Genomic DNA, 19,384 nt, shown 5'->3' on the forward strand with positions numbered 1-19,384 from the left:
TAATGATAAAAATTAAACTTTCATATATTTTAAATTCATTGCACACCAACTGAAATATTTCAGGTCTTTTATTGTTTTAATACGGATGATTTTGGCATACAGCTCATGAAAACCCAAAATTCCTATTTCAAAAAATTAGCATATAACGAAAAGGGTCTCTAAACGAGCTATTAACCTAATCATCTGAATCAACTAATTAACTCTTAACACCTGCAAAAGATTCCTGAGGCTTTTAAAAACTCCCAGCCTGTTTCATTACTCAAAACCGCAATCATGGGTAAGACTGCCGACCTGACTGCTGTCCAGAAGGCCATCATTGACACCCTCAAGCAAGAGGGTAAGACACAGAAAGAAATTTCTGAACAAATAGGCTGTTCCCAGAGTGCTGTAAGGCACCTCAGTGGGAAGTCTGTGGGAAGGAAAAAGTGTGGCAAAAAACGCTGCACAATGAGAAGAGGTGACCGGACCCTGAGGAAGATTGTGGAGAAGGACCGATTCCAGACCTTGGGGGACCTGCGGAAGCAGTGGACTGAGTCTGGAGTAGAAACATCCAGAGCCACCGTGCACAGGCGTGTGCAGGAAATGGGCTACAGGTGCAGCTAGCTATCAGGTGATTTTGGAGCACTTCATGCTTCCATCTGCTGAAAAGCTTAATGGAGATGAAGATTTCATTTTTCAGCACGACCTGGCACCTGCTCACAGTGCCAAAACCACTGGTAAATGGTTTACTGACCATGGTATTACTGTTATCAATTGGCCTGCCAACTCTCCTGACCTGAACCCCATAAAGAATCTGTGGGATATTGTGAAGAGAAAGTTGAGAGACGCAAGACCCAACACTCTGGATGAGCTTAAGGCCGTTATCGAAGCATCCTGGGCCTCCATAACACCTCAGCAGTGCCACAGGCTGATTGCCTCCATGCCACGCCGCATTGAAGCAGTCATTTCTGCAAAAGGATTCCCGACCAAGTATTGAGTGCATAACTGAACATAATTATTTGAAGGTTGACTTTTTTTGTATTAAAACACTTATTTTATTGGTCGGATGAAATATGCTAATTTTTTGAGATAGGAATTTTGGGTTTTCATGAGCTGTATGCCAAAATCATCAGTATTAAAACAATAAAAGACCTGAAATATTTCAGTTGGTGTGCAATGAATCTAAAGTATATGAAAGTTTAATTTTTATCATTACATTATGGAAAATAATGAACTTTATCACAATATGCTAATTTTTTTAGAAGGACCTGTATATATATATATAAAATGACATTGCATAAACAATAGAGATCGCACTGTCCGAGATTTGGGGAATATTCACATCGAACATATACACATAAAACATGATATCCGAGTTTTAAAATCAAACATTTTAAAAGAGAACAATACATAACGGTTGTTTAAACCAATCAACATTAAGCTGTGTTGTCAGCAAGTTGTTTCCCATCATGCTTTTCCCATCATGCATATCACCGATATGTCAAATTATCGACCCATCTCCAATTTACCTTTCCTGGCAAAAGTGCTTGAGCGTGTGGTTGTTGGCCAACTCCATACTCATCTCTGTACGAATAGCCTATTAGAAACTTTTCAATCCAGGTTTAGATCAGGACACAGTACAGAGACTGCTCTAGTCAGGGTCCTGAATGACCTCCTCGTTATAGCTGACTCTGGGGCTTGTGGCATTCTGGTTTTGTTAGACCTTAATGCTGCATTCGATACCATATCCCACAGCATATTATTGGACAGATGGCATACGTGGATAGGTCTGTCTGGAACTGTGTTAAATTTGTTTAAATCCTACCTCTCAGATCATTCCCAATTTGTCTGCCTGGGTTCTAACAGATCTCAGACTGTGCCCCTGAGTCAGGGTGTCCCTCAGGGGTCAGTTTTGGGTCCTGTTTTATTTAGTGTTTATATGTTGCCTCTTGGGCAGATCATTCAGAAGTATGGCCTGAGCTATCACTGTTACGCGGATGACACGCAGATTTATATCACCTCTCAGCCCGATCTTAATTCTGCCTCTTCTAAACTTTCTGACTGTCTGTTGGAAATTAAAGTGTGGCTGAAACTCAACTTTCTAAAACTAAACTGCTCCAAAACTGAAATCTTATTAATTGGCACTCCAGTTAATGTCAGTAAATGTAAGGAGTTTAAAACTTTCAGTACACAATACGCAATTGTCCCCTTCTGGTCAGGTACGTAACTTAGGTGTGATTTTTGATGCCCAGCTAACTTTTAATTCACATTTTAAAAACATAACGAAGGTTGCTTTTTTCCACCTGAGGAACATTGCACGTATTAGACCATTTCTCTCTAGGCCTGATGCTGAGAAGCTTATCCATGCCTTCATCACATCAAGGCTTGATTATTGTAACTCTCTTTTTGCGGGTCTACCAGCAAATTCTATTAGGAGGTTGCAATATATTCAGAACTCTGCCGCACGTGTTTTGACTCATACATCCTCACGCCATCATATTACGCCCGTGCTCCAGCAACTAAATTGGCTTCCAGTTCAATCACGTATTGATTTTAAAATTCTTATTTTAACCTATAAAGCAGTACATGGGTTGGCTCCAGATTACATCTGTGACTTGGTTACTCCATCCACTCCCGTTCGCTCTCTCCGCTCTGCTGGCTCTATTTCTCTGTGTCAGCCTCGTTGTAAATTAAAAACCATGGGGGGGAGGGCCTTTTTCTATAATGCACCCAAGTTATGGAACACACTACCCACATCTATTAGGGATGCTGTCTCTGTGGATTTTTTTAAGAAACTTCTTAAAACACATCTTTTTGGTAAAGCTTTTAATTTATAATTGTATTATTTTTATGTATTTTGATCCCTTTATATATATTTTTTTTTATTTTCGTGTTTGATTATTTTGTTCTGTTCATGTTGTAGCGCTTTGAGACTGAGAAAGGCGCATTACAAATAAAATGTATTGTTATTATTATTATTATGCTTTTGATCAGCGCAGTCGGTGGAGAGCAACTGCGCACGACTGCAGAATCCAGTAGTATGTCCCTGCACAACCGGAGGTTGCAGTTTCAGGACCCCAGTTTTAGGACCGCAGTTTCAGGACCCTAGTTTTTTGTGACAGCGCCACCTACCGAACTGGATGATATAGTGGCGGCAGTGGTTTCAGGACCGCAGTTCTAGGATCCAGGTGGTTTAGTTTGTACATAGTATCAAGATCCACCTATTATCTTAAGTCTTGTTAGAAAAAAAAAGAAGATTTTTTTTTTTATATATTTATATTAACAAAGAAGATTATGGAATAGAAAAGCTCCTACAGCAGGTGGATTAGAGCAAGTAGCATCAAGCTACATTTAAAATATTAATATTACACTTTTACTTAAAACTCACTTAAGACCACCATCGAGTATTTGTATCATATTCCGGTCGCAGTTTAAAATGGTTTTAAGTAAAAAAAAAAAAAAAAAAAGATGTTGAAATATGTTATATAGCATTTTATATGCAGCTAATGACTACACCTTGCTTAGCAATACTAATATTGTCACGTTCAACCACGTGAGATGATTGACAGCTCTATAACGAATAAGAGAGCGCAGAGAACTGACGCAAATCAGGAAGAGGAGAGATAGATCCATAGACATATCTCACTGTGTTCGCTGTTTGAGCTTCAGATCGCATAATTTAGTGGAACATGAAAATCATTATTTCTCCAAATATGTGCACCATTGGACTAAGAGCCCTGGCGGATGCTGTATGTATGTGAACACAAATAAACCGGAGAAGACGTGAATGACTGCTTTATGAGTGATGATTTCTATTCAAAATAATGAACGTTACAGATTAATTTTTGCACTCCTGTCATAAATTAAGAAATTAATGTCACTGCAAACCAGTTTTATCATAAAAAGTGGTCAACTATGGAAGCTGGAGTTTGAAATATTTCTAATGATGCTCAGTTTGTCCAGATCAAATAAGAGTGTGATGTTTTAACGAATAATGAATGTTGAACAATAATCTGGGGCCGTCTGTGATCTTTGCCACGAAAGGGGTTAAATGATGAGTGTTTTCGGTGATCCAGTTCGATAGGTGGCACTGTAACAGAAAACTAGGTTCCTGAAACTGGGGTCCTGAAACTTCCTATAGTATCCAGGTGCAGACCCGCAGCACCACCAGTTTCAGAACCCCAGCACCAGAACCGGAAGTAAGGGGCGGAGCTTACGTTCTAACACCAGCGCCAGGACCGGAAGGGAGGGGCGGAGCTTACGTTCTAAACCGAGTAACGCCACCTAACGTTTTGGAGCGTAATTTGCTTAGACACGAAACAGCATACTTTTATTACACACGAAACGTCAAACTTTATACATATGTTATAATCATACATTAAGGAACAGTACAATAAGCATTTTAAAACATTGATTTTGTGTAATATAATTGTATAGAGTTATCCGTTTCATTGTATTATGAGAGTTACTTCCTGATCATGATGGTGAAAAATAATGCTTGAAACTTATGGGCATTTTAATGTATAACAGTTTAATTGTTTTAGCTAAGCAGTTTATACATAAGTGTAGATTTATGAAGGTAAGACCTTTGTTTTTGGTTTTTATGAAGGAGTTAACTCTGTATAAGAAAGCTTTGAAAGATATAAAAACAAGACAAGCCTTGGAGGTTTTCAAAATTATATACAATTTGATAACTGATTAGACCTCTGTGATATTTTATTTTCTATTTATTTATTTATTGTGTTTACAACAAATTTTAATTGTTGTGATATTGAAGGTATGTGTTGTTAATATGAATTTGCAATGCCTGGTTTTGATTGTTTAATAAAAAAAAACGTATGGGCATTTTATATAAAATATACTTTATTTCACAAGAACATGTGCAGCATGCATTTTTCTTTATGTAAAATAATAATGTCAAAAATCTAAAAAAGAGAGAGAAAATTCGGCATTGTTTTAAAAGAAACAATAAAAATGTATACAACAAATGACCAATTCACCCCTAGGCCCATTTTATCACAACAATCCTGTATAAATTTAACTTACAATGTATCAAATGAGGAACTCACTCTCAGGCCCATTTTGTCCTTACATTCTTGCAAAAATAACTACAATGCAATAATAATAATTCAGCCCCTCCCTCACTTCCGGTTCTGGCGCTGGGTGTTCTGAAACTGGTGATGCTGCGGGTCTGCAGCTGGACATATCACGAAACTGCAGCCTCCGGTTGTGCAGGAATACCCTTCTCGCAGAATCCGACAAGTGCGCCTTGCGGTCGCGAGAGTATTTTGACACACGTTAGCATGACATCAGAGCAAGGCGGACCGCACTCGGACACATTTCTAAACGGCATGCATTACGAACTGATCACCGGTGATAGGTTCTGCGCAGATTTTGCTCATCTCAAACAAGCCTATTCTCTGGTAATACAAAGCACGACGTATTACAAATCACCGCGAAAGCTTTCTAATATGCGCGCTACTGAGTGACGTCTGTACTTCCAGGTCAGAGAGCACCTGTCCATCAAAAGCTCACTATCCAATCGGAATAGATCACTGTTAAGCCCACCCCCACGAGAGGTTTGTCCCAAAACAGCAAACGAAAAACTGGGAAGCGTAAGCGAAATCTGTGGCAATGCATTCAGAATCCACGATTTGCGAAAACGATTCTTTGAAAAACATTAACAAAGAATGAATGAAGCATATTTGAAGAGCCTGTTAAATTTGTGCGATTTTCATTGTTTGTCTTCTTTTGTAATGGCATATTTTTGATAGTTTCTGAAAAAGTTACGTTCGGTGTTGTCAAGTTACGTTCAGTTTTATTATGTTCATTTTTTTTTAGAAACAAATGTAATTCCACAGAAAAAACGAGCTCCGAAAGACGCAAACAGACTACGACAGACACACAGATCCGACAAAACCAGATGAAGTGTCTGTTGTCGTCTGTCGGCCTGGTGTGAATTGGCCTTACCAGACACTTCGTCGGTGTTGTTCAACGCTTGTTTTCGCTGATTACCGGTATTATTGTTGAATCGCGTTTGTCGGGTCGTGGAATGTCTGAGAAATGATATAATTTACTGTAATCTGCTGACTGTCGGCGCAGTTTGAATGCTTTAAACAAGTACCGTTAGCCTACCAAGTTGTATTGTACTTTCTAAGTAGAATTCTACTCGTGCATTCTCTTCCACAAAAAGAGTTGACCGTTAAGTTTTAAGTATGACATTGATGATAAATTAGCATAAATTAATCCAGTTCTAGACTAAAAGCCACAAAATCACATCTCACCTTCTTTCAATCAGCGCTCCTTCAGCGGCCATTACAATGTCAACATAACATGTTCACCGTCTTCCTTACACAATGGTACGGTTGCTCCATCTGGTGGTGGAGGACCCAATTCAAATAATGCAGACTAAAACAATTCATCGTGTGAAATAAAACGTTTGCCCAGTTTTGCTCGAAAAAGATCTTTCAAATGTTTTTTTTATTCAGGGGTTACCTACATATTTAAATGCCAAATATTAAATATAAAATGGTGTTCTAAATGCACCACTTGTGTCATCGAATTAGAAGAAACTTAACTCCATTTTTGGGTCTTCATTTAGGCTATATTATCAGAATCAAAGAAACAAAACATTAAAAATAAAAAGGAATAATATATGATTTTAAAAAACTTTTATTGGTGATGATTACCTTTATTGGCACAACTGACTAGTTTGACTATTGGTCTGCTCCACACTAGATCTGGTTGATATACAAAAATGACTTTGAAAACAATTTCAAATCTACAGACAATTATCTACAGCAATACTCGAGCATATTCAACGCCTCAGTATAAATTTGGCTCTATTTTGTAAAACTGTTTTACATTCAAATGTTCCTTTAGTGGCACTTAATTGTTCAATACAAATACACCTAATACTGTTGTACTTGGATTTTGATGGTATTTTTGCATTGATAGTGACATAGAATTCATGTTACATTCCTATAAAAAAATTATTAGAAAACTTGGTATCAGTTCATCCTAAAATACTAATAATCTGGACCTGGAGATTCCTTTTCACAACAAAAAAGACATTTTGCACTGGTTCAAATTAATCTATTGACATTGTTTCATGTAACAAGTGTATTGAAAGTGTATTTGAACTGGCTCCAGTTTTTACTCTTTAAATAACTGGTCCTTTATGCTACCTCTAGAAATTATGGTAGATGATTGTTACCACTAACTAGTAACCACATAAATCTGCAATTGAAAAATATCTACAAACTAACAAAACATCTGACAGGGGAAAAAAAGTGTGCACTGAAACAATAACTAACTTGTTGATCATGTTGAGTCACTTTGATTATGAGGGAAGAGAAGTGTACAGTACTTTAACAATCCCAACAACTTACACCAAGACCATAATGAAACAGTTAATTTTTAAGAAACGTTTTTGACAGGTTGTTGTATGTTATACCATTTCACAAACAATTATTTTTATAATGTATTGCAGCTGTAACAGACTTATATATACCTCAAACTTACTATGTATGACATTAAGAAGTTGTGTTGAGACTGCTGAATGCTATGAAGAAGACAAAGCATATTCCAAACATATTTCAGATGTGCAATATTGCTGACATCCAGAGGATAAGGGTCTTTTCCCCCCCTTTTAAATAGGTAGATTGCTATATGGTAGTTTAAAGCACGTTTAATTGATTTTAAAACCTTCTTTGAGCCTTAACCTTTCGAGCAATATCGATAGTCAGAGATATTTGTCAGGATTCATTTCTTCAAGTCAGAGTTCAGATCGGCTGGCTCTGTGAAAGATCTGATTGTAGTTTGATTTTCTCTTAGGTTTGTATTTGAGCAGCTTGCTGAAGTCAGTGAGCAATCTCTGCCAGTAACAAGACACATCCTCCATACGGAGATGTTCCAGAATTAAGTGCTGGCCCCTAAAGAAATAGAGCCATAAATATAAATTATAAGTATTTTCACAGACAATGTTTTAAAAGGATAGGTCAGACAAAAATGAAAATTCTGTCATCATTTACTCATCCTCACATCCTTCCGAACCTGTACACACCTTTTTCTTCTGCAGAAAACAAAAGATATTTTGATGCATGTTGGTAACCAAACGAATATCTTCTTTTATTTTCTACAGAAGAAAAATAATATACAGGGTTGAACAACATGAGGGTGAGTAAATGATTTTGGTGAACTATCCCTTTAAAGCTGTATATGCCTGACAAACCAATGACAGAATAAAATCATTAAAAGGCTTAAACAATTGTTACCTCATAGCAATTTCTTCAGCCACTGCATCATTTTCTTTCACAAACTGAAGTAGCTCTCTAACAAACAATCAAAAAATAAATAAATTCAATTGTCCAGTACTTACATAACATGAGTAAAGAAATGAGGCGGTTCTCTGTTGGTGTTCTCATTGACATTTCTATGAATAATATTTCACTCAATTCCCTTGTTTGTCTGATGATAATTACATTTCTTCAACAGGTCTGGAACAAAATGAGAGTGAATAAACAATGACAACATTTTCAGCTTAAGATGCTATACACAGATTACATACTGTATATCCCCCTAATCATAGACTTTCAACATTTTCCAAAATTGGCACTTTAACTCATTTCATTTGATACAAAAATATGGCCATAACATACTTTGTGAAATGCAAAATATTTTGAGCATTAATTTAGATTTGAACCCTTTGGGCTAGGTCTGCTCACATGTCTGATATTTCACTTCAAGACAGATTTTTTAAATTTTTATAAAGTAAAACCTTGTGGTTGTTTTATCGTAGGACTTTGCAGAACTAACTATGTAAAGCCCAGTAATGAATGGAACTTTGTATTTGTGTGTAATACTGTTATTTTCAGTTCCAAATTAATGGATTTAGTCGTTTTTGTTCATTTGTAATATATTATTAGTGAAAAGTCATCGCATTTTGGGTGTTTTAAGTTTATTCTGCAAAAACAACAAACTTCTCTTTAATCAGTTAATAGAATTAAAGCCATGCGAATATAAAACACACAGAACATAATTATCACAGTAGGCACAAAGGGAAATTGTATGTTAAGGAAAAGGTTGGATATCAGCTAGCCTGAGTAAAATGTTTAAGTTACCTGAGGTCAGACAAGTCCTGTTTGACAGGGATGTAGTGAACCCAAGGTTTGAGCTGAGAGTAGAAGAACTCAAGCCACTCTTCCCCGACGTGAAAAACCAGTGAGCCACACAGGAACAGATGCTTCAAACGGAAACTAGCAGCAACACCTCTGAAGTTAAAGAGGTATCTGAGAGAGATCGAGACAATCTTTAACAGAATATCTTAAATGCTGGTTCACTGACGGACATCTGATTCAGTGCAACAGCTCTTGCAAAAGCAGAAATGAGGCTGATCATACTTGTATTCACAGTGTTCAACTAGGGGAATTTCCTTCGCCGGGGGTCTACCCAGAGTGTCCTAAAAAAAAAAAAAAAAAACCAGAAGTTCAAAAATAACAAAGGGCAAAAATATATATTTTAATTTAGCTGAAAATATTAAAGCTTTTCGAGCTTAGTCTAGATTAGTGTTTGCCAAGCTTGTCCTTGTAGGCACCTGTACACTGCTTAATACAAATTTTTACTCAATTTTATTGGTTGGCATGACATGAAAAATCTATTATCTAAATGCATTTTATTGATCTTATTGTGAACAATTTATCCATGAATAAGTTTTAATTTTTACACGTTTTGGGCATAATTATTAATAATTAATTAGGCATTGATTATAACAATGTTTAATCAAAATGTCATAACATCTGTCTGGTGACGTATACAGGACTTTTCTAATAATTTTGTTCTCTTAAACCAGTCCCAGCAAAATTCACGTTCATTTGCCTCCACTTTGGAGTACAAATGCCCACATCTCAAAATCCAACCAACAACCGATAAATAGAAGTCTCCACCCTGCATTTTTTTTCTTTTCCGATAATCCTTTACACTGGGATGTATGTCACAAGAAATCTTGCTACTTCAATTTCATCACAAATTTAACTTAATTCTACATAATCTAGATTATTTCTACATGCCTTGTATATTAAAAGAGTAAACAAACCTTCTCTGACTTCCAGGCCTGGTTCTTGGTGTACTCTGCATCCACAAGGTCAGGGGCTTCCCTTGAGAGAAGGATCAGAGGGTCCCTCTCTGAACTGGTCCTTCAAACATTGGAAAAACTGATCAGCTTTGCTGAAAACAACTCTGCATTGAACTGTATGCTGGAGACACAACAGACCTAGAGCCTCTAAAGAATCCTTTTGGGCTTTTCTTCTTCCAGGGCCATCGTGCAGCTGATCTGAAGAGTGTAAACTAAAAATTAGAATACATCTAATGGCCTTAAAATTACTACAATGGAGTTAATCCTCTATATACTCTCAAGCATTCTTAAATCTGGATTTGTATAATATACTGTGATGATGGGATGAGATCAGACTTTAAAAAGAAATGAGACTTTAAATATTCTAAGTTGTTACCAACTTTTTCAGGTCATCCCTCATGAGGTCCCATCGGCCTAGTCCAGTGGGGTAGATGGGCCATACAGCAGGACCTCCCTCCCAGAATGTCCATGCAGGGTACATGATGTCCTGGTAGTCTGGCGTCTAAACAGTGAACAAAAGTATAACTGTACTAATACAGGTCATTAAGGTTGTGCGTCATACAGGTACTGGAAAAACATTTGTATATATTATATTTCAAGTGGTTCAATATCATGATTTTTGTCATTTTGTTACTTTTGTTTAGAACTTCACAGCTATGCGACAGTGTTACCCAAAATGATGCAAAACCAATTGTGACAAATGTGTGATCTGTCAGATTGTTTCCTGAGAGCTCTTCAAGGCTTCTCGGCTCGAACTCAGTGGGAGTGTACATAACAGACTGGGAGAGCTCCTGTGAAAGGTGGCATGAAAATAAAACCCAGCTCCAGTCCCTAAGCAGGGGATTCTGAGTGGTTGAGAAGCAGAAGTCTGTGCAGGTTAAACACTCTCAGAATGAACCATGATCAGTCAATCATCCAGATCATTCAGCATGTGAACTATTAATTTTAGAGGGGAGAGAGCCATGTTCAAACTTTCAATGAATGTACAATGAGTTTGTCCATTTGAAGTGTCTGTGAAATGGAACACTGTGCCCATAAAGCAACCTCAGAAACACTCATGATGATCTGAATATTGAAGCAGGCATTCTCCAGATGCTCAGAGATAAATATCCTCCGGCCAAACCGCGAGAGGATCTGTTTTTTAGCAAACAGTCTGAGGGAGCGTTCTGATAATGCACTCGTAACGCCGTGGCATTTTAAGAGCTTGCACGACAGATATTAAAAATGGGGAATCAGGCAGAAGAAATGTACCCTGTAGCCATTCTTATTGTTTCCAGAACTCTCTCTGGAGTCCCCAGCAGATCACGTCACGCCTCCCTATATTCTGACAAAGGCTGCAGCACTTTGTGCTTTTTATATACTTGCCGCAGGGGCTTTCTTATCGTACAAGAGAAAAGAGTTCTGATAAAGAAGCACTTTCTGTATTCTGTCTTTTAGCTTTGTCAGACCACACAGCGGAACAGTCATAGCACAAAGGCAACAAATGATCTCAACACCTGCAATAGGCAGGGAAACCTTGATGGGAATAAGAGAGCGGTTAGACTTTACTGTCGACCCGTCTACAAAGCTAGGCACTTTCCTCGTGTTGGGGACAGATGGCGTTTCGGCCACGAGTTCTCTTCATAGCTAGCTCAGGCTCTATGCAAGGGTGTTGAGGCAGGGCTAGACAAGTCGCACAGAGCACTGTGCAGAGGAAGAGCACTGAAAACATCATTATATGACCGGTGGCAGCGCCAGTGTAGATAGTGGCTAGAATAAGCAACACTACACACTCATTTGAAAAACAGCGGCACAGCCGGTGCTTATGCTTGAATGAGTGAGGAGCTGGAGCAATTTGTGCTTTTTACATGGCAGATCACCGCAAATGTGGTTGGTTGGCACAGTCAGTTGGTTATGTCTAAAGTGAAAGCAAACATTTGAGAGAAAATCTGGTGCGTGCGTTATATGTATGTATATTAGATGCCTCTCGTGCCGGTCTTAAAGCGACAGTAGCCTAATAGTAAACATGCTGCCGCTTGTCCGGGATAGTTCACCAAACAAATGAAAATTCTGTCATTATTTACTCACTCTAATGTTGTTCCAAACCTGTATTAATTTCTGTCTTGTGCTGAACACAAAAGAAGATATTTTGAAGAATGTGGGTAACTAAACAGTTGCTAGTCTCCATTGACTTTCACAGGAGAAAAAACTATACACTGGGGACCAGCAACTGTTACCCACAGTAATGTGGTTACCCACAATCTTCAAAATAACTTTTATTTTCAAAAAAGAAAGAAACTTATTTGGGTTTAAAACAACTTGAGAGAGTAAAGGGATAGTTCCCCCAAAAATTAAAATTGTCATAATTTAATGTTAATAAACCAACAAAACACAAAGAGAAAATCACTCACTAACTGAGAACTTTAATAGTAGCTTTAATAAGAATCAATGTATAATTTATACAGTTAAGTCTATGTAGCGTTTTAATTTAATATTTGCTCATTTAATTACACCTACTGTATCTGAAAAAAATAAAACACTGTTTATTTCATTTGTGTATTGTGTATCTTTGTTCTTATTTTCTTAATAAAAAAGAAAGTAATGACAAATATCTTTATCTTCGCCACTTTGGCCTAAATGTCTGCCTTTTTTTTTAAATATATTTTGTTACCAAAGGCTTTGTTTTTAAAATAGGGTCATTAGTTTGGCTGTAATGCTCAGTCACTTGCAAAATAGTAAAACCAACTTGAAAAAGAATTGTGATAAAAAAAAAAACGTGAATCGTGATTTTCCTGAAAAAATCATGATATCATATTTTTGCCATATTGCCCACCCCTAGTGTCAGCTACTGGCGCAATGTTGAGAGAACCAAACTCAAAAGGGAACATGTTATGTGTGAATGGCCCCCTAACCGATCAAAAGATAAACAGCACATTCGTATTTCAGTGTTGCTATTTATGCAGAGAGTTTGCCATATACATTCAGTTTAACATAGCGCGTTTTTTTTTTTTTTGCTAATAAAAGAAAAATCCTTCCTCAAATTTCTGAACACATCCCCCTTCAGATTGTACAAAACAGATTAACACTATCTGTGCCTAAATTCTAATTCTCAGCACACCCCTTCCCGGTCCTGCTCTACATGCCCCAAGCTAATTAATAAAGGGGTCAGTAGAAGACACATTTGGCATTACTTTGCCTACAAAAGAGATGAAAAAGGTGAACGAACAGACCTTACCACACAAGTCATAAACGTTGCTAAAAATAATGTGTTCCATCCACACAAGCTAGAACCAATGATGCTTAGGTCTCATAATATTTGCACTTGCGTTTTTAACTGAATTTGCTTGAATGAATCCCGGCTAAAGATATCTCTTAAAGTCTCTCAAAACTAAGTGGAAAAATTATCTGATGAGACCAAGATTTAACTTTTTGGCCAAAATTGTAAAAGGTAGGTTTGGCACAATATCAACACAGCACATCAGCAAAAGAACACCATACCCACAGTTAAGCATGGTGGTGGCAGCATCATGCTTTGGGGCTGCTTTTCTTCAGCTGGTACTGAGGGTTCAGTGGAGGAGGAGAGACTTACGAATAGCTCCAAGTAGCAGTTGATTTTGGCACACCACCTTTTGCCATCTGCTAGAAAGCTAAGAGAACTTTCACCATCTAAATCAACAAAAGAATGGCTTCAGCAAAGAAAGATTCATGTTTTTGGAATGACCCAGCCAAAACCCAGACCTGAATCTTGTGGGGGACCTGAAGAGGGCTGTGCACAGGAGATGCCCTTGCAATTTAATAGATCTGGAGCAAAGAAGAGAGGGACAATATTCCTAAATCAATGAATGTACCAACTGAAACCAGACTGTTGTAATAAAAAAAAGGACGCTTCAACTAAGTATTAGTTGTCAATGTCAATGTCAATTTTATTTATATAGCACTACTAAACAGAACACCGGTTGACCAGTGTGCTTTACATCAATACAAAAGACAAGTATAAATACAATACATTTCATCCTTAGCCATATGCTGAATCAAACAAATAGGTTTTTAGCCTAGACTTAAAAACAGACAAGGATGGAGCAAATCTAATACTAAAAGGTAACGCATTCCACAGTCTTGGAGCCGCAGCTGAAAACGCGCGATCACCCCTACTCTTCACCTTTGATTTCGGTATAGTTAAAAATCTCTGATTTGACGACCGGAGAGACATAACTGGACGATGCTCTACCAGTAGGTCCGAAAGATAAGTAGGGGCCAGACCATTTAAGGATTTAAAAACCAACAAAAGAATTTTAAAATCCACACGATATCGTACAGGCAACCAGTGCAAATGACGTAGCCCTGGAGTAATATGGTCCCGTTTTCTAGTACCTGTTAGAAGTCTTGCCTAAGTGAATATGATGAGCCAAACACTATAATTTCGGTTTTATTTTCATTAAAATTAAGGAACTTTAGAGATAACCAAGCTTTCACATCAGATATACAGGCCCTGATTTTTTCCAGTCCATCGCAATTTGGTTTTAGGGACAAATAAACTTGAGTGTCGTCCGCATAGCAGTGGAACGACAACCCATGTTTCCTGAAAATAGACCCAGTGGAAGCATGTATAGCGAAAAAAGAATTGGAGCTAAAATGGAACCCTGCGGGACACCACAAGACAGAAAAGCAGTCTTTGACATATATTCCCCAATATTAAACTTCCTAAACTTCCTATTTGACAAATAAGACCTAAACCATTCTAATGCAGGACCTTTGATACCCACCCAATGCTCCAGACGAGCAAGAAGAATAGAATTATCAACCGTATCAAAGGCAGCACTCAGATCTAATAGTAAGAGTACAGTCGAAACCCCAGAGTCGGCAGCAATTAAAACATCGTTTAGGACTTTCAGAAGTGCAGTCTCTGTCGAGTGGTATATTTTAAAACTAGATTGAAAAAGCTCAAATACCTTATTTTCATCCAGAAAACTCTGCAATTGTTTCAAAACTATCTTCTCTAAAATCTTAGAAATAAAAGGCAAATCGAAACTGGTCTAAAATTGTCCATAACATTTAAGTCTAAGTTGGGTTTCTTTAACAGCGGTCGAACTATAGCATGTTTCAATGCTTCTGGTACCATGGACGTTTCCAGACATTGATTTATAATGTTTAACAGATAAGGCGCCACAGCATCAATAACTTTTTTCAACAGAAAAGGAGGGACACAATCCATAGAAGAGCCCGACGGCTTTAACTGACCCACTATTTCCTGCAGATGGGAAAGAGAAATAGGTTCAAATTGCTTCAGCTCCGCCGGACAAGCCACCAAGGTAGACGGGTCAAAAGAAGGACAGCATATCCCCAATCTAATGTCATTGATCTTATTCACAAAAAAATTAAGAAAGTCATCGCATGTCCATGATCTATCAGGATACTCATAAACAGGTGGATTAATAACAGAATTAAAAACAGTAAAAAGAGTTCTTGGTCTGTGATAATTTTTAGTAATGAGTTTTGTGAAATAATCAGATCTTGCTGCTCTAACAGCCTTTTGGTATTTTAACAGCGAATAACTTAGCATTTCAAAGGAAACATGAAGCTTATCCTTCTTCCATCTACGTTCTGCTTTTCTGCAGGACTGCCTCAAGGAAGGTATGTTATCGTCAACCCAAGGGTCAACTCTTGGCTTAGGTTTTAAGGTCTTTACTGGAGCTACTGTATTTAAGACATTCTCACATTTAGAATTAAACTCATACAAAAGCTCCTCAGCACTTAGTTCAGGGGGCATGCATAATGCAGTTTAGGGCTGCAACAATTGATAAAATCGATTATAATCGATTATGAAAATCGTTGTCAACGAATGTCATTATCGATTAGTTGGTCTGCTTACGTCACGGGGAGCGTTTACTGGTACGCACACACACGCAAGGTCTCTCTCCCTCAGGCGCTCTGCCGAGCGCGCGCGCTACACGGTTTGGAGCAGTCTCTTCTGTCTCGCATGCGCGGGAGTTTGAACTAATTCGCGGGCATCAGGGAGCCGCAATCATAGGGCCGCAATCAATATGCGGGAGACTCCCGGGACTTCCGGGATGTCTGTATTTTGTCTCGAGCATCAGGTTGTGCAATCAGTTCGCTCGCAACGTAAGTGATGGATTAAAATAGCGCTACCGCAGAAATAGGTTAAATTAAAACAGTGTTTACAAAGTGAAGCATTAAATACAAAGGCAGTTAATAACAGCAGCAGTAAAATATTGTTTTTTAGTCACTGTACTCAGTGGTTTTCAGCGAATGCTTGTGCACTAATGCATAATTTCTCCTGTCCTTTACTCAAGCCTGTTAGCTTGCTGGGTAACGTTACCTCCATTCCGTTCTCTTTTTATAGCATTTGTCTACTAAGTTTTAATTGTTTTTCAAACGCGATCTACTGCGGCTCTACATTCACACAATTGTTTTCAGTCTTTCTATATTTATTTAATCAATTTATCCTTATATTATTCTTTTATATATTATATATAATATATATTATATTCTTTATCCTTATATTCCTTATATATAATTAATTTTAAATAAGAATTAAATGAATTTTATATATTTTAGATGTTTTTAGTTTGTTTTTAGTTCAGATATTCACATCTGAACAACATGTCTGTGTAAATTTGTTTTAACAAAAATTGTGTTAAAACATAATATGTTGGATATCATTTTTTTTAACAATAATCATGTTTGTCAACTTGCCATCAGCAATTATCATTAAAAACAATGCAAATATTGATATTAGTAAAACTCAATGTGTGGCTTTTGCACTTTTTAAAGTACACTTTTACACATAAATACTCTGATTTACGGTTTTATTTAGTTATAATAAAAAAAAATCTAATTTAAATTCTATCCGATTAATCGAAAAAATAATCGTCCGATTAATCGATTATCAAAATAATCGTTAGTTGCAGCCCTAATGCAGTTATTAATCATCTGTTTTAACAGGGTGTGCTGGTGGATCAGTGATAATAATCTAAAGGCGGAGTCACAAGTAATGCAAGTAATGGAAATTGCCTTAATATAGTCAAGCTACTGATATACCAGAAAATCAATTTAAGTAGATTGTTCTTAGGCACTTTGTTGGGGTACAGGGTACACACACCTTACTGAAGGAAAGTACAGGCAAGACTGGCTGAACCCATCCAGGAACCTGGGGATAGTCACGCACATTAACCACCACCTCCAAATCTGGCAACCTGTCAATAACTTTTAGGATGAAGTGCTCAACACCACTGCATCTGCAAAAAAAGGATAATTGGCTGATATTCAGCACCTACGTGCACATGACAGGATCATGATTATACAAAAAATTATACTTCACCAACCTTGCTGGAAACATGCAGCTTTGTTCTCTGTACAGCTTACCACCTATTATCTGGTAGTGCGTACCAACACCCCTTTGGACTGTGTCTGCCATGAGCCCCTCAGATATGCCATTTTTAAATGGCCTGAGGTCATCTTTCATGACACTGCAATCAAAAGAGTGATGGAGGAAAGTCTACATTATACAGTCTTTCAACCTGTATATTCTATTGTAAGATACTCTTTATATTTGCTGACCTCAGATGACAGCTGCAGTTCTCCTGACTGCATGGCTGGTAAATATGTGTAGCTTCTGTGATCCATCTGATGAATGAATGCCAACGTTTTTCTGAAAGAAAGAAAGAAAGAAAGAAAGAAACCAACAAACAAACAAAGAAAGAAAGAAAGAAAGAAAGAAAAAGAAAGAAATCTCAGACGTGTCTCGAAATTAAAAACTTGGTTCACACAGAGTGTGTACAAACGTTATGATGATCACTGTTCATTAAATATAATCTAAAGACACAGACCGTAGACAACTATAACGAGAAATGCTGCATTTTCAAAAAGAGAATAACAAAAAAACATTAACAGATTTGCAGGGTTTAACCTTACAGAGACGCTAATGCTAAGATACAGAAACACACGTAACGTAAAGTATGACGATTCACAAATTAAAAAAACGACCGCCCAAATGATAGATAATTCTCAGCATCAAAACAAAATTCTGCAAGTTCTCACCGTTATCAGAAAGACAAATTTCAACTCCATTCAACAAAAGAATTAAAGACGTTATGAGCAGCCACGACAGTTCCATTTTTCTGCATCGATTAACTGGACTTGGTCGATTTGAGGAGAAATCGATCAACGTACTATTGGTCTGACACTATATTAAAAGTCTCCGGCCGTTTCTCAATATGCGTTCGTGTCTGTTTCTTTTACTGTCTATGGTCTGTACTTGTGTTCTTGTGGACTTGTGAAACGTCATCAGTCGCTGCCCAACTGTTCCAATTCAAAGTTCATATCTGCCGAGTCCAGTTCAAATCCCCGGATGTGTTCTTGATCAGCCCCCTTTTTTCTTTTTTCTTTTTTTATTGACACAAGAACATCAGATAACAACAGATGACAGCATAAGTAAAAGGAGACAGTAAAAACATTTGAATATAAAGTACAATAGAGAAAAAAAACACAGAGGAAGTAAATAAAACTACATATCACTCAACATATTATCATACATTTTCACAAATTTGCCACTTTTTTTGATATTAATTATTTTTAGTGTCTTAATAAAATAATTAACGTCACAAAGAAAAATATTTAATTTGGGTACTCTTAAAGAATATTTGCATTTATGAATGAAATATTTTGCCAATAAAGTAAAAATATTTCCGATATATTCTATTTTATGATTACAATGCGAATAATAACAAATTACATCACCCAATGTTAAATCAATTTCCAGTTTTTTTAGGATGAAGTGCTCAACACCACTGCATCCTAAATCAATTTTTTAGTTTTGTAGCTAGGAGTTTTGACAGTTCAAACCAAAATTCTTTGACAAGGGAACACCTAAAGAAAAGATGATCAATTGACTCAGTACAACTTTTACAGAAATTACAATTCAAATGAACATTGCCAAATTTAGATGTGATCTCGTTGGTGGGGTATATATTGTGCAAAATTCTTAAGTGTAGTTCTTTCGCGTGGTTGGGGATACAATATTTATAAGGTAAGATCCATGCTTTTATCCAATTAATCTCTTCTATCAAGGAATTCCAAAAAAAATTCCCTCGCAGGGTAATTAGACTTCTTGACTGAAACACATTTCTTATAGTTTTATTGCTACATTTTGGATCGTAAATACTTTTGCCTTCAATCAGACATTTATTTTCACTCTTTACAATCTCTTCAAATGATAAATGACATTTCATTAAATGAACAAGAGCATTTGGTATAGCTTTTACAATGGTAAGAAAT

The 19,384-nt window shown here is 37.0% G+C and overlaps 2 protein-coding genes across 5 annotated transcripts in view; both read right to left on the reverse strand.

The window, feature by feature from the left end:
* Positions 1–6,363, reverse strand: part of timmdc1 (translocase of inner mitochondrial membrane domain containing 1) — a 168,382-nt gene extending 162,019 nt beyond the window's left edge. For both annotated transcript variants that reach the window (XM_077232267.1, XM_077232265.1), the window contains exon 1: positions 6,264–6,363. In XM_077232267.1, coding sequence (XP_077088382.1) covers positions 6,264–6,295 — 32 coding nt within the window. In that variant the 5' untranslated portion in view covers positions 6,296–6,363. The remainder of the gene's footprint in view (positions 1–6,263) is intronic.
* Positions 6,364–6,635: 272 nt separating this feature from the next.
* poglut1 (protein O-glucosyltransferase 1) lies at positions 6,636–18,486 on the reverse strand. Of its 3 annotated transcripts, XR_013204790.1 has the most exons (12): positions 18,149–18,463; positions 17,669–17,759; positions 17,434–17,577; positions 17,211–17,346; positions 10,492–10,613; positions 10,250–10,309; positions 10,073–10,172; positions 9,381–9,439; positions 9,102–9,269; positions 8,256–8,312; positions 8,045–8,116; positions 6,636–7,913 (listed from the first exon to the last, which is right to left on the reverse strand). XR_013204790.1 is itself a non-coding variant. In XM_077232257.1 (11 exons), the coding sequence occupies exons 1-11, from the start codon at positions 18,222–18,224 to the stop codon at positions 7,757–7,759; spliced, it is 1,170 nt and encodes a 389-aa protein (XP_077088372.1). In that variant the 5' UTR covers positions 18,225–18,486; the 3' UTR covers positions 6,636–7,756. The 3 variants fall into 3 exon arrangements, 1 of the variants encoding a protein (XP_077088372.1); XR_013204791.1 differs by lacking the exon at positions 8,045–8,116 and having other exon boundaries at positions 8,256–8,477; XM_077232257.1 differs by lacking the exon at positions 8,045–8,116 and having other exon boundaries at positions 18,149–18,486.
* Between the last annotated feature and the right edge of the window lie 898 nt (positions 18,487–19,384).

The sequence above is a fragment of the Siphateles boraxobius genome, unplaced genomic scaffold, assembly GCF_051911475.1.
Source record: "Siphateles boraxobius isolate OS27281-9 unplaced genomic scaffold, OSU_SipBor_1 17, whole genome shotgun sequence".
Classification (NCBI taxonomy): Eukaryota; Metazoa; Chordata; class Actinopteri; order Cypriniformes; family Leuciscidae; genus Siphateles; species Siphateles boraxobius.